Source organism: Nycticebus coucang, chromosome 9 (assembly GCF_027406575.1).
Source record: "Nycticebus coucang isolate mNycCou1 chromosome 9, mNycCou1.pri, whole genome shotgun sequence".
In the NCBI taxonomy this organism is placed as follows: Eukaryota; Metazoa; Chordata; class Mammalia; order Primates; family Lorisidae; genus Nycticebus; species Nycticebus coucang.
In genome coordinates this window covers 84,168,689-84,187,983 of record NC_069788.1, presented here as the reverse complement: position 1 = coordinate 84,187,983, position 19,295 = coordinate 84,168,689, and the positions used below count along the sequence as shown (strand labels likewise).

The 19,295-nt window shown below is 44.6% G+C and overlaps 1 protein-coding gene across 1 annotated transcript in view; it reads left to right on the top strand.

Moving 5' to 3' along the window:
* Positions 1-19,071, top strand: part of LOC128594315 (cholesterol 24-hydroxylase) — a 54,635-nt gene extending 35,564 nt beyond the window's left edge. Inside the window, exons 8-15 of the mRNA XM_053603003.1 lie at positions 9,486-9,636; positions 9,821-9,883; positions 11,228-11,300; positions 13,820-13,904; positions 14,486-14,596; positions 17,034-17,122; positions 18,041-18,107; positions 18,371-19,071. Coding sequence (XP_053458978.1) covers positions 9,486-9,636; positions 9,821-9,883; positions 11,228-11,300; positions 13,820-13,904; positions 14,486-14,596; positions 17,034-17,122; positions 18,041-18,107; positions 18,371-18,541 — 810 coding nt within the window. The 3' untranslated portion in view covers positions 18,542-19,071. The remainder of the gene's footprint in view (positions 1-9,485; positions 9,637-9,820; positions 9,884-11,227; positions 11,301-13,819; positions 13,905-14,485; positions 14,597-17,033; positions 17,123-18,040; positions 18,108-18,370) is intronic.
* Positions 19,072-19,295: the final 224 nt, after the last annotated feature.

Sequence of the window (19,295 nt, the reverse complement as noted above, 5' to 3'; positions counted from 1 at the left end):
GTTATTGGAATTTACAATGGCTACTGATTTGTAGGCGTTGATTTTATACCCCGAGACATTACTGTATTTCTTGATCACTTCCAGGAGTCTTATGGTTGAATCTCTGCAGTTTTCTAAGTATAAGATCATATTATCATCAGCAAAGAGCAAGAGTTTGACCCTCCTCTGCCGCTACTTGAATGCCCTTAATATCCTACTCTTGTCTGCTTGCATTGGCTAGAACTTTTAGCACTATGTTCAATAGCAATAGTAATAAGGACATCCTTGTCTGGTTCCAGTTCTATGTGAACAAGCTTTCAGTTTTACCCCATTAACAGAGTCTCACTTTGGGTGCTGGGTGAACTGGCTGGCAACCTGTAGAAGACTGAAACTGGACCCACACCTTTCACTAAGATAGACTCTCACTGGATTAAAGATTTAAACTTAAGACATGAACCTATAAAAATAGTAGAAGAGAGTGCAGGGAATACTCTTGAAGAAATCAGTCTGGGCGAGTATTTTATGAGGAGGACCCCCCCCGGACAATGGATGCAGCTTCAAAAATACACTACTGGGACCTGATCAAACTAAAAAGCTTCTGCACAGCCAAGAATACAGTAAGTAAAGCAAGCAGACAGCCCTCAGAATGGGAGAAGATATTTGCAGGTTATGTCTCCGACAAGGGTTTAATAACCAGAATCCACAGAGAACTCAAACGTATAAGCAAGGAACAAGTGATCCCATCGCAGGCTGGGCAAGGGACTTGAAGATCAACTTCTCTGAAGAAGACAGGCACATGGCCTACAGACATATGAAAAAATGCTCACCATCCTTAATCATCAGAGAAATGTAAATCAAAACTACTTTGAGATATCATCTAACTCCAGTAAGATTAGCCCATATCACAAAATCCCAAGACCAGAGATGTTGGCGTGGATGTGGAGAAAAGGGAACACTTCTACACTGCTGGTGGGAATGCAAATTAATATATTCCTTTTGGAAAGATGTTTGGAGAACACTTAGAGATCTAAAAATAGATCTGCCATTCAATCTTATAATTCCTCTACTAGGTATATACCCAGAAGACCAAAAATCACATTATAAAAAAGATATTTGTACCAGAATGTTTATTGCAGCCCAATTCATAACTTCTAAGTCATGGAAAAAGCCCAAGTGCCCATCGATCCACGAATGGATTAATAAATTGTGGTATATGTACACCATGGAATATTACGCAGCCTTAAAGAAAGATGGAGACTTTACCTCTTTCTTGTTTACATGGATGGAGCTGGAACATATTCTTCTCAGTAAAGTATCTCAAAAATGGAAGAAAAAATATCCAATGTACTCAGCCCTACTATGAAACTAATTTATGGCTTTCATATGAAAGCTATAACCCAGTTATAACTAAGAATATGGGGAAGGGGGAGAGGGAGGGGAGGGAGGGAAGAGAATGGGCAGAGGGAGGGTGATTGGTGGGATTACACCTGTGGTGCATCTTACAAGGGTACATGTGAAACTTAGTAAATGTAGAATATAAATGTCTTAACACAATAAGAAAATGCCAGGAGGGCTATGTTAACCAGTGTGATGAAAATGTGTCAAATGTTCTATAAAACCAGTGTATGGTGCCCCATGATCGCATTAATGTACACAGCTATGATATATATATATATAAAAAAAAAAAACAGAGTCTCACTTTGTTGCCCTCGGTAGAGTGCCATGGCATCACAGCTCACAGCAATTCCAGCTCTTGGGCTTAGGCGATTCTCTTGCCTCAGCCTCCTGAGTAGCTGGGATTGCAGGTGCCCACCACAACATCTGGCTATTTTTTTGTTGTTGTTGCAGTTTGGCTGGGGCTGGGTTTGAATCTGCCCCCCTCGGTATATGGGGCCAGTTCCCTACTCACTGAGCCACAGGTGCCACCCGTAAAAAGGTTTTCTTTTTTTAAGATAAAATTGATAAACTTCTAGACTAACTAAGAAAAAGAGAACACCCAAATTTTAAAAATCAGAAATGGAAAAGGAGATATTATAACTGATACTACTGTAATACAAAAGACCTTCAGATCTACTATGAACAACTATACGCTAACAAATCAGAAAACTTAGAGGAAATGGATAAATTTCTGGACATGTGTGACACATCAAGATAGAACCAGAAAGCAATAGAAACCCTAAACAGGCCAATCATGAGAGTGAATCAGTAATGAAATGTCTCCTAACAAAGAAAACCCCTGGGCTGGAAGGCTTCACTCCTGAATTCTATCTAACTTACAAAGAAGAACACAAATTCTTCTCAACTATTCTAAAAAATTGAAGAGGAAGTAGTTCTTTCTAACCCATTCTATCAGGTCAGTGTTACCTTGATACTAAAATAAGACAAGCACACAACAATAACAACAAAAAGAAAACTACACTTCAGTATTCCTTGTGAAAATAGATGCAAAATTCTTTAACAAAAGACTAACAAGCTTAATCCAACAACACATCAAAAAGAGAATTCTCCATGATAAAGTTGGATTTATCTCAGGGATGCAAGGATGGTTTAACATGCACAAGTCAGGGCAGTACCTGTGGCTTAGTGGGTAGGGCGCCGGCCCCATATACCAAGGGTGGTGGGTTTGAACCCGGCCACAGCCAAACTGCAACAAAAAAATAGCTGGGTGTTGTGGTGGGCACCTGTCGTCCCAGCTACTTGGGAGGCTGAGGCAAGAGAATCACCTAAGCTCAGGAGTTGGAGGTTGCTGTGAGCTGTGATGCCATGGCACTCTACCAAGGGCAATAAAGAGACGCTGTCTCTAAAAAAAAATGCACAAGTCAATAAATGTGATATAGCACTTCAACAGAACTAAGGACAAAAGCATGTGATCATTTCGCTAGATGCAGAAAAGGCATTTGATAAAATTTAACATTGCTTCATGATAAAAACTCTCAAGAAATTAGGCATAGAAAGAATGTACCTAAACATAATAAAGGCCATATATGACAAGCCCACACCTAACATCATACTGAATGAGGAAGAGCTGAAAGCTTTTCCTCTAAGAACTGAAACAAGATAAGGATGCCCACTTTCATCAGTCATTTCAACATAGTACTGGAAGTCCTAGCCAGACTAATCAGGCAAGAAAAGAAATAAAAGGCACCCAAATTGGAAGAGAGGAAATCAAATTGTCCCTCTTTGCAGATAGCATGACCTTATGCATAGAAAAACCTAAAGACTCCACCTAAAAATTCTTAGAACTGATAAACAAATTCAGTAAAGTTGCCAGGTACAAAATCAACATACAAAACTCAGTAACATTTCTATATAACAGCAACTAAGTAGTTGAAAACAAAATCAAGAAAGCAATCCTACCTACAAGTGCTCAAAAACAAAACCCTTGAAATAAATTTTATTAAAGAAGTGAAAGACCTTTACCAGGAAAAGTATGAAATACCATTGAAAGAGATCAAAGTGAATACAAACAAATGGAAAGACATCCCACGCTCATGGACTGGAAGAAATAAATACCTCCCATACCTCCCAAAATAATCTGCAGATTCAATGCAATCCCTATCAAAATACCAATGTTATTCTTCACATAAATAGTAAGAACAATCCAAAAATTTGTACAAAACCATAAAAGAGCCCAAATCACCAAGCAATCCAGAACAAAAAGAATAAAGCTAGAAGCACCACACTATGTGACTTCTAAATATGCTACAAAGCTGTGTTAACCAAAACAGCATAGAACACATGTATGTTATAAAAACAAAGATAGATCAGTGGAACAGAATAAAGAATCAGAAATGTATCTGTATATTGACAGCCAACTGATTTTCTTTCTTTTTTTTTTTTTTTTTTTATTGTTGGGGATTCATTGAGGGTACAATAAGCCAGGTTACACTGATTGCAATTGTTAGGTAAAGTCCCTCTTGCAATCATGTCTTGCCCCCATAAAGTGTGACACACACCAAGGCCCCACCCCCTCCCTCCTTCCCTCTGTCCCCCCCCATAACCATAATTGTCATTAATTGTCCTCATATCAAAATTGAGTACATAGGATTCATGCTTCTCCATTCTTGTGATGCTTTACTAAGAATAATGTCTTCCACGTCCATCCAGGTTAATACGAAGGATGTAAAGTCTCCATTTTTTTTAATGGCTGAATAGTATTCCATGGTATACCTATACCACAGCTTGTTAATCCATTCCTGGGTTGGTGGGCATTTAGGCTGTTTCCACATTTTGGCGATTGTAAATTGAGCTGCAATAAACAGTCTAGTACAAGTGTCCTTATGATAAAAGGATTTCTTTCCTTCTGGGTAGATGCCCAGTAATGGGATTGCAGGATCAAATGGGAGGTCTAGCTTGAGTGCTTTGAGGTTTCTCCATACTTCCTTCCAGAAAGGTTGTACTAGTTTGCAGTCCCACCAGCAGTGTAAAAGTGTTCCCTTCTCTCCACATCCACGCCAGCATCTGCAGTTTTGAGATTTTGTGATGTGAGCCATTCTCACTGGGGTTAGATGATATCTCAGGCTTGTTTTGATTTGCATTTCTCTAATATATAGAGATGATGAACATTTTTTCATGTGTTTGTTAGCCATTCGTCTGTCGTCTTTAGAGAAAGTTCTATTCATGTCTCTTGCCCATTGATATATGGGATTGTTGGCTTTTTTCATGTGGATTAATTTGAGTTCTCTATAGATCCTAGTTATCAAGCTTTTGTCTGATTGAAAATATGCAAATATCCTTTCCCATTGTGTAGGTTGTCTCTTTGCTTTGGTTATTGTCTCCTTAGCTGTACAGAAGCTTTTCAGTTTAATGAAGTCCCATTTGTTTATTTTTGTTGTTGTTGCAATTGCCATGGCAGTCTTCTTCATGAAGTCTTTCCCCAGGCCAATATCTTCCAGTGTTTTTCCTATGCTTTCTTGGAGGATTTTTATTGTTTCATGCCTTAAATTTAAGTCCTTTATCCATCTTGAATCAATTTTTGTGAGTGGGGAAAGGTGTGGGTCCAGTTTCAGTCTTTTATATGTAGACATCCAGTTCTCCCAACACCATTTATTGAATAGGGAGTCTTTCCCCCAAGGTATGTTCTTGTTTGGTTTATCAAAGATTAGGTAGTTGTAAAATGTTAGTTTCATTTCTTGGTTTTCAATTAGATTCCAAGTGTCTATGTCTCTGTTTTTGTGCCAGTACCATGCTGTCTTGAGCACTATGGCTTTGTAGTACAGACTAAAATCTGGTATGCTGATGCCCCCAGCTTTATTTTTGTTACAGAGAACTGCCTTAGCTATACGGGGTTTTTTCCGGTTCCATGCAAAATGCAGAATCATTTTTTCCAAATCTTGAAAGTATGATGTTGGTATTTTGATAGGAATGGCATTGAATAGGTAGATTGCTTTGGGAAGTATAGACATTTTAACAATGTTGATTCTTCCCATCCATGAGCATGGTATGTTCTTCCATTTGTTAATATCCTCTGCTATTTCCTTTCTGAGGATTTCATAGTTTTCTTTATAGAGGTCCTTCACCTCCTTCGTTAGGTATATTCCTAGGTATTTCATTTTCTTTGAGACTATGGTGAAGGGAGTTGTGTCCTTAATTAGCTTCTCATCCTGACTGTTATTGGTGTACACAAAGGCTACTGACTTGTGGACATTGATTTTATATCCTGAAACATTACTGTATTTTTTGATGACTTCTAGGAGTCTTGTGGTTGAGTCTTTGGGGTTCTCTAAGTATAAGATCATGTCGTCAGCAAAGAGGGAGAGTTTGACCTCCTCTCCTCCCATTTGGATTCCCTTTATTTCCTTGTCTTGCCTAATTGTATTGGCTAGAACTTCCAGCACTACGTTGAATAGTAAAGGTGACAAAGGACAACCTTGTCTGGTTCCAGTTCTAAGAGGAAAAGCTTTCAGTTTTACTCCATTCAGTAAAATATTGGCTGTGGGTTTGTCATAGATAGCTTCAATCAGTTTTAGAAATGTGCCACCTATGCCTATACTCTTCAGTGTTCTAATTAGAAAAGGATGCTGGATTTTATCAAATGCTTTTTCTGCATCTATTGAGAGGATCATGTGATCTTTATTTTTGCCTCTGTTAATATGGTGGATAATGTTTATAGACTTGCGTATGTTAAACCAGCCTTGCATCCCTGGACAGCCAACTGATTTTCAATAAAGATGCCAAGAACATACATTGGGGAAAGGACAGTCTCTTCAAAAAATGGTGCTGAAAAAACTAGATATCCATCTGCAGAAGAATAAAACTGGACCCCTATACAAAAATCAACTCAAAATGGATTAAAGCCTTAAGTGTAAGGCCTTAAACTATAAAACTACTAGAAGAAAATATATGGGAAGTGCCTACACAGACATTGGTCTAGGCATGTATTTTATGGCTAAGACCTCAAAAGCACAGGCAACAACAACAAAAATATACAAATGGGACAATATTAAATTAAAAAAGCTTCTTCACAGTGAAGGTAAACAACAGAGTGAAAGACCATCTGTTGAATGAAGGGAAATACTTGCAAACTCTTCATCTGACAAAAGACTAATAATATCTAGCATACGTGTATACAAGGAACACAAACAACAGCTAAAAAAAAACCAATAATTCTATCAAAAAGTGATCAAAGGATGTGAATAGACATTTCCCAAAAGACATAAAAATAGACAAGTATATGAAAAAATGCTCAACATCACTAATCATCAGGGAAATGCAAATCAAAACCACAATGAGATGTCATCTTACCCCTACCCCAGACTGAATGGCTATTATCAAAAAGACACAAAGTGACATTCTGGCAAGAATGCCAAGAAAAAGGAACTTTTTTAAATTTATTTTTTTAAGACAGAGTCACATTCTGTTGCCCCAGGCTAGGGTGCCATGGCCTCAGCCTAGCTCACAGCAACCTCAAACTCCTGGTTTCAAACAATGCTACTGCCTCAGCCTCCCAAGTAGCTGGGATCGCAGGTGCCCACCACAATGTCCAGGTAAATTTTCTGTTGCGGGTAAAGAAGGAGTCTCGTTCTTGGTCAGGCTGGTCTTGGATCCACTGGCCTTAGCCTCCCAGAGTGCTAAGATTGCAGGTGTGAGCCACCTCACCCAGCCAAAAGGGAGCTCTTATACATGGTTGGTAGGGATGTTTTGTTTTTTTTTCTGAGACAGAGTCTTACTGTGTCGCCCTCAGTAGAGTGCCATGGCATCTATTGGACAGCTCATAGCAACTTACAAACTCTTGGGCTCAAACGATTCTCTTGCCTCAGCCTCCCAAGTAGCTGGGACTGCAGGTACCTGCCATAATGCCTACCTATTTTTTGTTGCAGTTGTCATTGTTGTTTAGCTGGCCTGGGCCCAGTTCAAACCCTCCACCCTCAGTGTATGTGTTTGGCACCATAACTACTGTGCTGCAGGCACTGAGCTGGTCGGAATGTATTAATAAACTATTACAGCCATTATGAAAAATAATATGGAGGATTCTCAGAAAGCCAAAAGTAGAACTACTATATAATCCGGAAATCCTACTACTGGATATTTACTCAAAGGAAAGGAAATCATTATACCAAAAGGATGCTTGTGCCCCAGGTTTATGGTGGCGCTATTTACAATAGCCCAGATGTGGCATCAACCTGTGTCCATCAATAGGTGATGGATGAGGAAAATGTGGTATATATGCATAATGGAATACTATTTAGCTACAGAAAAGATCGAAATCCTATCATTTACTACAGCAACATAGATGTAAGTGGAGGTCATTGCATTAAATGAAATAAGGCAGGCACAAAAAGACAAATATTACATGTTCTCACTCGATCTCATGGAGATAGAGAATAGAATGATAGTTACTAGAGGCTGGGAAGTGGCCAGGGGATAAAGAGACGTTGGTCAATAGGTGAAAACATATAGTTATGTAGAAGGAATTAGTGTGCTAGTTGAGAGCACAGTAGGGTAACTATAGTTAAGAGCAATTTTTGTGTATTTCAAAACAGCTAACAGAGGAGATTTGAAATGTTCCTGACACAATACATGTTTGAGGTGATGAAGATGCTATTAATACCCTGATTTGATCATTACACATAATATTTATGTGTCAAAATACCACATGTACCCCTTAGATATGTGGAGTTATTATGTATCACTTTAAAAATATAGAAAGAGATGGCTGCTGCAGCTCTAGCTGTCAACTCCTTGTTCCAGGCATGAGGAAAGAATGAAGGGGAAAAGTGGTATTTGAGTTCTTACCAGGGCCATCTCCTATTCCCTGGGACTTTGGCCTCTGAATTTGCAGCCCCCAATGCCACCTTTTTTTTTTTAGCCATCAAAGCCACTCCATTCCCCCAGGCTGTGATTTCCTCCTTCAATGCCATTCTAACTGCCTCTTTCCTTGGGGGGTGGTGGTGGGGGGAGTGCTTTCTTATTTCCCATTGCTCAAGGGATATTTTGTTTTGTTTTGTTTTTTGAGACAGAGTCTGTATTTGTTTGTTTGTTTGAGGCAGAGTCTCTCTATGTCGCCCTTAGTAGAGTGCTGTAGCATCACAGCTGACAGCAGCCTCAAACTCTTGGGTTTGAGTAATTCTCTTGCCTCAGCCTCCCAAGTAGCTGGGACTACAGGCGCCAGCCACAACGCCCAGCTATTCTTTTGTTGTAGTTGTCATTGCTGTTTGGCAGGCCCGGGCAGGATTCAAACCTGCCAGCCCCAGTATATGTGGCCAGTGCCCTAATCACTGAGCTACAGGTGCCAAGCCTAGACTCTCCGTTTATCCCCTTGGTAGAGTGCCATGGCATCATAGCAACCTCCAAATCTTGGGCTTGAGTGATTCTCTTGCCTCAGCCTCCCAAGTGGCTGGGACTATAGGCACCCGCCACAATGCCCAGCTATTTTTTTTTTTTTTTTGTAGAGACAGAGTCTCACCTTATCGCCCTCGGTAGAGTGCCGTGGCGTCACACAGCTCACAGCAACCTCCAAATCCTTGGGCTTAGGCGATTCTCTTGACTTGGCCTCCCAAGTAGCTGGGACTACAGGCGCCCGCCACAATGCCCGGCTATTTTTTTGTTGCAGTTTGGCCGGGGCTGGGTTTGAACCCGCCACCCTCGGCATATGGGGCCGGTGCCTTACCCGCTGAGCCACAGGCGCCGCCTCCAGGTATTTTTTTAGAGACAGAGTCTTGCTCTTGCTCAGGCTGGTCTTGAATTTGTGAGCTCTGGGCAATCTATCCGCCTCGGCCTCCCAGAGTGCTAGGATTACAGGTGGTTCAATGGATGTTTTAAAGCATCTTTCCCATAATTTCTAAGGAGTCAGTGCACGAAGGGGAAGCTGATGCTTGGGCTCTCTCTTCCAGGTTGATCTAGTCTTCCTGGCTGCTTTATCTTTTCTAGAATTTTCCTATATTCTTCTGACCTCGCAGCTTGCCAGTGCTGTTTCTAGACATTGGGTTTTAACTCCATTTGGGGGGAGTGGGGTGGGGGTAACATACGTTTTCAGTAGATCATCTTGAGCTGAAACTCTTGTTTAGTTTATGCCAGGGAAGAGGAAGCAGCTCCGTGAGATCCGGGAGAGCATTCGCTTCCTGCGCCAGGTTGGCAAGGACTGGGTCCAACGCCGCCGTGAGGCCCTAAAGAGGGGTGAGGATGTCCCTGCCGACATCCTAACACAGATTCTCAAAGGTGCGAGGGCTGCCTCAGAGGGTTTGGGAGGGCCAGGGGGCAGGGGATGCTTCCATCAGATGACTGATAACCATTGACTCCATTTGTCTCTGTCTGGCCTAAGAGGAGAAAGACGGTTGTTTCATGAGCTGTGGGAAGAGGGAGCAGAGATCTCTGGGGAACTGAGGCTCTCATTGTCTTTCAGCTGAAGAGGGGGCCCAGGATGACGAGATTCTGCTGGACAACTTCGTCACCTTCTTCATTGCTGGTTTGTAGCTTCCGTGGTGAGAAGGGCTCAGAGCTTTGCAGGAGTGCTGGGAACCATGGATCACTTCAGTCTCCTGCCTCTGGGAGATTTTCTGGGCTAGCTGAGCAGAGTTCTGAAGCAGGGCTGGGAGCCAGGATGGGGAAGCAGAAGCCACTAAGCTGGTAATGGAGCTGGCAACCGTGGGGGCTGTGAGGCTGGCTTTTTCATTAGAGCATGGGAGCATGGCTGTGTAGATGCAGGCTGCACTCAGAATTTGGGGGAGGCGTTCATTAGACTGACACAAAAAGATGTACTAAGCAACTGCATCCATTGCTCATCAAGTATTTCTTAAGTGTCATTCAGCACCTACAAAACTCCTCCTCAGCCTCCAACAGGCCCTCAGATGCTTCTTTCTTGGGGAACTCTAGCAGCCTCAAGCCCTCAGCCAGATGCTGGCTCTGGCCCCCAGAGGGCCTCTTCTGCCCACACATTTCACAGTGTTAACCTCCGTATTTATTTGTGGTAATCTGATGAGCTCTGTCTCCCTACCAGATTGTGTTTGGTGAGTGAGTGGTCAGGTTGTTTTGCTCACCTGCATATTCCCAGGGCCCAGTGCAGTAGGCACCCATAAGGATCGGAGGAAATGAATGAACAAATGGATGAATACCTGGCCCTGGGAAGACAGAGGTAAAGAAGATGAGGGAGAGTTCATGGCCTAATGGCAGAGGTAGACAGACAGACAAATTTGGGAAGAAGGCCCTCTATGTGGGAGAAGCACTCACAGACACCCAGGAGACAGGGAGAAATGGTTGGTGTTGGAACAAGGCCTCAGGGCACTGCTTCCTGCTCAGGAGCCAAAGCAGTTGCAGAGCAGAACGACTGGCCAGCCTCATCCCTGTAGCCAGATTCTGCCCTCCTGAAACGATGCCCTGGCCTCTCGTCCGGGAAGCTACCTCATCGGACCTGGGGGCTATGGAGGGCTATGGGCAGGTGCTCACAGCCTGGGAAGGGTGCAGGCCTTGGGCTCATAGGTTTTGGGTTGAGTCCTAGCTCTGCTCTCCCTGCCATGGGGCCACTGGCCAGTTCCTCTCAGCCTCAGCCTTTTTCTTCTGCAAAATGAAGGTAAGTACCTCTCCAGGCCAGGTGAGGCCCAAAGCACTGTTGAAGGAAGGGGCTTTTAGAGCATGACAGCCTGATGCAGGGGGACAGACACCATTCACTGGAGCACATTGGCTAGCACAGGGGATGCGGAGGCAGGCGGACTGTCCCCTTCACATCTCAGCCTGGGGTTTCTGGGGCAGGGCCCACGCAACAAGTGGCTCCCATGGTTCCACGTAAAGCAGCAGCTCTCTTCCTTTCCCTCAGGTCACGAGACCTCTGCCAACCACTTGGCATTCACAGTGATGGAGCTGTCTCGCCAGCCAGAGATTGTGGCAAGGTATGGGGGCTGCCCTCAGGGTTGACAAAGGGGTCTGTCTGATGTTTTGTTCCTAAGGGTCATCTGCCCCCACCTCAAAGGGCTGAGTTCCCACCCATGTGCCCTGCTTCCCTACACCCCAGGGCCTTTCCATGAGCTGTTCCATCTTCTGGGAGCTCTTTTCCTAGAGAACATACCTCCCTCTCCCCACCCCCCCTCCTCCTCCCTGTTCTCTCCCCCTCCAGAAGAGTCTTCTCAGATCCCTAAAGTAGCCACACTATGCTCCTCTGCTAACCTCTTCCTAGCTCTTGAGTCCATTTTTTTCTGGGACTATTTGTTTTAAGTCTAAGTATATTTCAGCCATGAAACCAGATGCTCCAGGAGGGCAGGGACATTGGCTCCATCCCTCCACACGGTGTACCTGGTTCCTGCCTGGAGCTGGTACTAAAAACTGGGACAGAATTCCAACAAAAGTGCTGAGGGAGCGCTTGTCTTCAGTTGACAAGACAAAGAAGGGTATCCCTGGGCAGATGGCATTTGAGCTGGGCCTTGGTTTTCTTAAACACAAATAGGCTCCCTCAAGGACTATCCCCAAGTGTAAAAAGCTCTCAGAAAGACCCGACAAGCTCGGGGTGGGCCCTGGGGAGGTGAGGACAGGCCTTTGATTATAATTGTTAGTCATCACCAGCATAAAAGGGCAGAAGTGAAAGATTGCCTGAAAGTATAAAGTAGTTTCTTGGGTTTAACAATTAAAACAAAATAGTACTACATACACATACTTTATATTAAAAATTTGGAAAAATCAGAAAAGTTAAAATAATAATAATAAACCTATCCATGGCTCCCTACCCATGTGGAGGCACTTTACTTTTAACTACTGAAAACAGTTAATCCAGCATCTTTTAGTCTATGCATATATAGCTTTAATGTATTTTCATCGTCTGGTTGTCTAACTGGTTTGTATTCACCATGAACTCTAATCAGAGCATTATTGTAACATTAATGTAACCTCTTCCTCAATCCACCCTTTTTATTTAATTGTAGCAAAATATACACAACATAAAATTTAATATTTTAATTTAATTGTAGTAAAATATACACAACATAAAATTTAATATTTTAATTATTTTTGTTTTTTGGTTTTTTTCTAGAGACAGGCTCTCACTCTGTCTCCCAGGCTAGAGTGCAGTGATGTGATCATAGCTCACTGCAACTTCTATTCCCTGGGTTCACACAATCCTCCCGCCTCAGCCTCCCGAGTAGCTGGGACTACAGGTGCAAACCATTACACCCAGATAATTTTTTAAGTTTTTATAGAGACAGGGTCTTTGCTCTGTTGCCCAGGCTGGTCTCAAACTCCTGGCTTCAAGCTGTCCTCCTGCCTCAGCCTCCCAAAGTTCTGGGATTACAGCATGAGCCACTGTGCCTGGCTTAATAGTTTAATTGTATTTAAACATACAATTCAGTGGCATTAAGTATATTCACATTGCTGTGCAACCATCACCACCATCCGTCTCCAGAACTTTTTCATCTTTCCTTTCTTTTTAAATTAAAAGAATTGTTCTCATCTTTCCTAATTGAAACTCCATCCCCATTAAATAATAACTACTCACACTCACCTCCCCCAGCCCCCGGTAACTACCACTCTACTTTTTGTTCCTAGGCATTTGTCTATTCTAGGTACTTCATGTAATCATATAGTTGTTTGTCTGTTTTGTGACTGGCTTATTTCACTCAGCATAATGTCCTCAAGGTTCATCCATGCTGTAGCCTGTGTCAGAATTCCCTTCCATTGTAAGTATAGACCATATGTTGCTTATACATTCTTCTGTCTCTGGACACTGGGTTGCTTCTACGTTTTGTCTATTGTGAATAATACTGCTATGAATATGGGTATACAAATATCTTTCCAAGTCCCTGCTTTCAATTCTTTGGGGTATGTACCCAGGAGTGGAATTGCTGGATCATATGGTAATTCTATTTTTAAATTTTTACAGAATTGTCATACCATTTTCCCATAGTGGCTGTACCATTTTGCACTCCCACCTACAGTGCACAGGGTTCTGATTTCTCCACATCTCACCAACATTTGTTATTTGGGGTTTTGTTTTGATAGTAGTCATCCTATTGAGTGTGAAGTGGTCCAAATCTACTCTTTAAAGTGCATATTGTTTTAAGGTGCATATCCTAAAGTTTACTTAACCAGCATTCTTGTACTTTTCATGCTGTTATTTCCAGCTGTTGGCAGCAACAAACCAGGCCATGACAGGCATCTATGTACATAAGCTTTGTTGTGAAGTGTGTTTTATTTCTTACAGCCAATTCCAAATATCATACTCAAAGGGTAGATGCTTTAAGGCCCCGGAACTCAGTTCCCAATGGCTTGGGCATTTTATTTTGGATGTAGCAGTTGCTGGATTATCTTAGCAGTGTTTGTGAGTAGGGAACACTTCGCACTTCCTTCCATTCCCCCCCTTCTCAAACTAATGTGGGGGAAGGTCCTTCTTTGAAGACAAACTTGTCTTTATCTTACCCAACAGGCTACAGGCCGAGGTGGATGAGGTCATCGGTTCTAAGAGGCACCTGGATTTTGAGGATCTGGGGAGACTGCAGTACTTATCCCAGGTGTGGGGAGTAGGAGAGGAGCTTTGGGGCAGATATGGGTGACCTGCTGCCTCTCTGGATTCTTTAATACAATGGTTCTCAAACTTTGTTGCCTGTAAGAGTCTGATGGGAAATTTAAGGCATCGTGAGACCCGGGCTGTCCCTAGAAGAATGGCATCAGAGTGGAGGGGCTCCCTGGGCAATCCCAGCATGCGGCCAAGGTTGGAAATCAGCCTTGTAGTAAACAATGCTGTGTTTACACTTTCCAGCTAGGCTCTGTACAAGCCATGCTTGGTCCTGCTAGAAGCACAGCTTTCATCTCTTTGTGGTTCTCTGGTGTGGCAGGATCCCTGTCTCCTGGTTCTGCCTCTATCATTGTGGCCTTGAACAACTCCCTTTTTCTGGGCCTCATTTTCCCTATCAGTCACATGAGGAGCTGGACATGATGGTGAGATAACTGTCCCAGGGGTCTGGGACCCAGTCCAGGGTGAGCATGTGCGTTCAGCACTGTGAGTGGGAGAGAGATGGGTCAGGATAGGCTAGGAGCACGTTTTTCAGGATCTGCTGACTTCCCTTGTTATTTCCTCTTTTGGCTCCTATAGGTCCTCAAAGAGTCACTGAGGCTGTACCCACCAGCATGGGGCACCTTTCGCCTGCTGGAAGAGGAGACCTTGATCGATGGGGTTAGAGTCCCTGGCAACACTCCACTCTTGGTGAGTAGGGACCCTGGGGGCCCTGAGGTAGGCTGGCCATCTTGCTCCCAGAGTAGCCAGTTTGGGGCTCCCTATTGAGGTCAGGGAGGTCCATGGCCCTCTTCTCATCACTGTGCTGGGCTTCGCTGGCCACTGTACTTTCTTCCTGAGTCTCACTGACTTCTGTGAGGTCTTTTTCTCTCCGTTCACACTGTCCACTATTGTGCATAAAATAACAGTAGATAACTCTAGGAGGGAGACACCCCATGTACAGCCAAGCACACTGAGTTTCAGAGAGGTTAGGTCACTTTCCTAGGGTCACCAGCTGGCAAGGGGCAGATGTGGGATGTGCCTGGTATCATGTTTAGCCCAAACTTGTCCTAATTCTTTCTTTCCCCACATTTTATAGTCCCTTCTGCCCTGCAGTCACTTTCTCCCCTATCCATCTTTGCACTTTAAGTCTTTGCTTGCTTATCCATTCATTCATTCATTCACTCATCCAGGCATCCATTCATCTATAATGATCTCCCAACCCACCACCCATCCCCTGCTCCCCCTGAGGATCACTAGCCTGAATTTTGCATCTGTCGTCCCCTCACTTGTATGTGTATGCATGTGCCCACACAGTAACATGGCGTAGGACTTGATTTTTGACTCAGTATACAGACTAGTTAGATTCTAGGTCATTCACTGTTGCTTAGCAATTCTGGAGTTGACAGGCCTTTGAGAGGTTTCCAGTTTGTTGCAGTCTTGAATACCACAGCAGCTATGAGTGTTTCTGTGTGTTGTGGTGCAATGTGAAAACGTGTTTCTTGGACACGCCCAGGAGTAGGAGGGCTGGGTGTAGGACACACAAATGCTTGACTCTACAAACTAATGCCAAATTATTTTTCCAAGTGGCTGTGCCAGCTTGGACACCCACTAATGGCAAAGAAGAAAGCCTACTCTTCATCCTCTCTGCTATTTCATGGGGTCCAATTTCTTATTATGTTTTTGCAACCCAAATACATATACAAAAGTCATTTTTTTAATTTACACTTTCCTGTTTACTAGTGAGACTGGACATCCCAGCACTGCTGTCCTGGTCTATGAGACGTTGGCTCAGTTTCTCCTTTTGGGTTGTTTGTCTTTTCTTATTGATATGTATTGTATGTATTTTTTAAAAATTATCTTTTGCCCAATATATATATGTCTTTTCCAGATTTGTGGCTTGTCTTCATTGATGTGTTTTCAATGATCTGAAATTCTTGATTGTTTTAGTGATGAGGTCTACTGTTTTGTCTTATTTAAAAAAATGCTTCCCTATCCTGAGCTCAGACACATTTTCCTTAAACAATTTTACATTTTTCTTTTGCAAGTTGAACTCTTAACTACCCAGAATTGATTTTGTATACAGTTTCAAGGTCAGGATCTGGATTGGTCTTCCAGGGTTGCTGTAATGAAATGCTATCGATTGGGGGGCTTAAATACCAGAAATTTATTTCCTTATAGTCCTGAAGGCTAGAAATCCAACATCTAAAAAAAATGGTTGGTTTCTTCTGAGGCCTCTCTCCTTAGCTTGTAGATGGCCACCTTCCATCTGAGTCCTCAGATAGCTCATCTTTGTGAGACCCTCAACTTCTCTGGGCCTGTTTCATCCTTGTAATGTGGGAGATGATGGACCAGAGCCACAGTCTGTGAGAAATTTAATAGGATAATGATATAACATGTCTGGCAACAATCTTGGCACTTAGTAGGGGCCCTAACTCCTAGCCCCATTCCTAATGTTCTCACTCACTTGTGGGAGCTCAGCTCCAGGACTCCCTCCATCCTCTCTTGCCCCAGATTCTTGGCACAGAAAACAAGGGTAGAGCAGGCTCAGGAAGACACTGTCCAAGGGCGGGAGAGGCAGAGACTGGCATGCAGGGCCCACACTGGGGAGCACATTGCTTCTCAAAGGCCAGAGGCCCAGCATCCGGAGGCCAGGGACATGAAGAGAACATGATCCCTCGTCAGGAGGCACTGGGGTGCAGGTGAAAGGTGCAGTCAGCCTCCTTTCTTTAGGCCCACTAAAGCAAACTTCCAGTTGAAAAGAAATAGAACAATAGCTCTCAAGGACCTAGAGAGATGGTCTTAAGTGTCAGATTGGACTTTGAATCTCAGTTTGGCCACTTGTTTGCCTGGTGGCTTAAGAAAAGTCACTAAACCTCTCTCTGAGCCTCAATTTCCTCATCTGTAAAACTGGGGTAATTGTAGCTCCCCCACAGGGATGTGCCAAGCATGGGATGATGTAACACACTCAGCTGGTACATTGGACTGTCCCCTTTCTTCCTCTTAGAGATTTTTCAGGGGGCCACGATTGGGTAATTGGGGAGGAGACTACTTTGCTCTGCATCACCTCATGGGAAGGCTGTAGTGCTTTGGGAGGTGTAAGGGACCAGCCCTGGGAAACAGAGACAAGAATATCCTTTCCTCGCAGTTCAGCACCTACGTCATGGGGCGGATGGACATATACTTCGAGGACCCACTGACTTTCAACCCTGATCGCTTCAGCCCTGGAGCACCCAAGTAAGTCCCTCCTCGAGCTATCCATGAATGAGCCTGGTGGGAGAAAGATAATCATAGCAGCTTCTGGTCTTAGCCACCCGCACCCACTGCAGCCACATAGCCTTCCAGATCCCTGTGGGTCAGCGATTCTCAACCTGTGGGTCGCGACCCCTTTGGGAGTCTCCTACATATCAGATATTTACATTACAATTCACAACAGTAGCAAAATTACAGTTATGAAGTAGCAACAAAAATAATTTTGCATGGTTGGGGGTCACCACAACATGAGGACTATATTAAAGAGTCGCGGATTAGGAAGGGTCACAGATTAGGAAGGTTGAGAACCACTGCTGTAGGTGGTCACGAAGGAAATCACAACTTAGAGAGGTTAAGTAACTTGCCCATGTGTCAGAGCTGGGGCTTGACTCCAATTCAGTATGGTTCTAAAGCCCGTCCTCATAAGCAGTATCTTGTGCTAGGATACTATGTGACTGGGCAAGTGATTTCACTTCTCCATTTTTGAGGTCTCTGTCTGAGAAATGGGAACATCTGGACATTGCTAGGGGGTCAATGTGGTTAGGTACCAAGGTCATGGTAGGAAGAGCTGAGCTCCCTGGAAAGACCACCTGGGTTTAGATCCAGACTCTTCCCAGAGCTGGACATAAGTGATGTATGACCTAGTCAAGTTGCTTTGCCTCTCTGGGCCTCAGTTCCTCCATCTGTGAAATGAGGATAATTGCAACTCCTTCAGGGAGGGTGAAGAGGGGGAGAAAATGAAGACCCAGCGCTCAGCAGAGTCAACTTTTCTTTGTGCATGCAGCACACCTGGCCCCAGCTCGTAGCCAGTCACCAGTGAGGGAGGGTTTTGTCATTGCTGTCTTCATTGTGTGGACCCTGCTGGGCCCTAGGGCTGCCACTCCTGACCCTCTCTCCCTGCAGGCCACGGTTCACCTACTTCCCCTTCTCCCTGGGCCATCGCTCCTGCATTGGACAGCAGTTCGCTCAGGTAGGGAGCTGGGGCTGGGGTTCTGCCCAGTGTGAGTGTGGGGGTAGTGACTTGTTTTGGGCCAGGAAGTAATTCTGAGGCCTGTTCTGGGACCTCTGGGCTGGGCCAGACCTAAGAGGACTGGCTGTTTTGCTGCAGAGATAGACCCTCAGAGGAAAGCCAGGCTATGGCGTTTGCTGTCCATTCACTTGTTCATTTTGTCTTTCTTTCATTTCTTCCTCATTTCCTTGGCTGGGTGCCCATTGCCCCTTCCTTGTACACAGATGGAAGTGAAGGTTGTCATGGCCAAGCTGCTGCAGAGGCTCGAGTTCCGGCTGGTGCCTGGACAGCGCTTCGGGCTACAGGAGCAGGCCACGCTCAAACCACTAGACCCTGTGCTATGTACCCTGCGGCCCCGGGGCTGGCAGCCTGCGCCCCCACCACCACCCTGCTGAGGGGCCCCCTGGGCAGGATGAGACTCCTTGGGCCAGGGCCGTGCCCACCTTCCTCTCCGCGCCGGCCCCTAGCCACTCTCCATGCTGGCTCCCAGCGGGCCCTCCGCCAGCCACCTGCTTACACCCCTAGTGCTCCCTGTCCTTTCTGGACTGGTCCTTGCCTAATCCCCAGATGCCACCATTGTCTCTCCCCTACCTCCAAACTTTTGCACAGGCCACTTCCTCTGACAAGGCACCCTAACTCTTGCTCACTCCCTAAAGCCCTCTTCAGGTGTCATCTCCTCCAGGAAGCCCTCCTTGCCACCCCCGGCTGGGCCAGGGGCCCCTCGTCTGTGCTCCCTCAGTCACCTGTGCTACCTCTAACACCACACTGACCACACTGTATTGTGAGTGTCTGTTGATATGACCAACTGTCCAGCCTGGCTACGAGTGCCTCAAGGGCAGGGTCTGCCTATGATTCCTCTCTGAGTTCCCTGTGCTCACCAGGGCCTGGCACAGAGTTGACGCTCAATAAATGTGTGTTGACTGCATGGATGAATGGTGGAACTAGGCCGTGGTGCTCTTGCATCTGTACAAGGAGGGAGATGTGGAGGCTGGTCTCTCCAAGGGCTGGCACAGCTCTGAAAGTTGCCAGCTCCAGATGCCCATAGAGATACCCAGACAATGCCACCTTGGGAGAAGAGTGCCCCAGGTTACCAGAAATGCCCTGCATCAGTTGAAGCCTGCTCCCTGTGTAATACGCAAGGCTGTACCC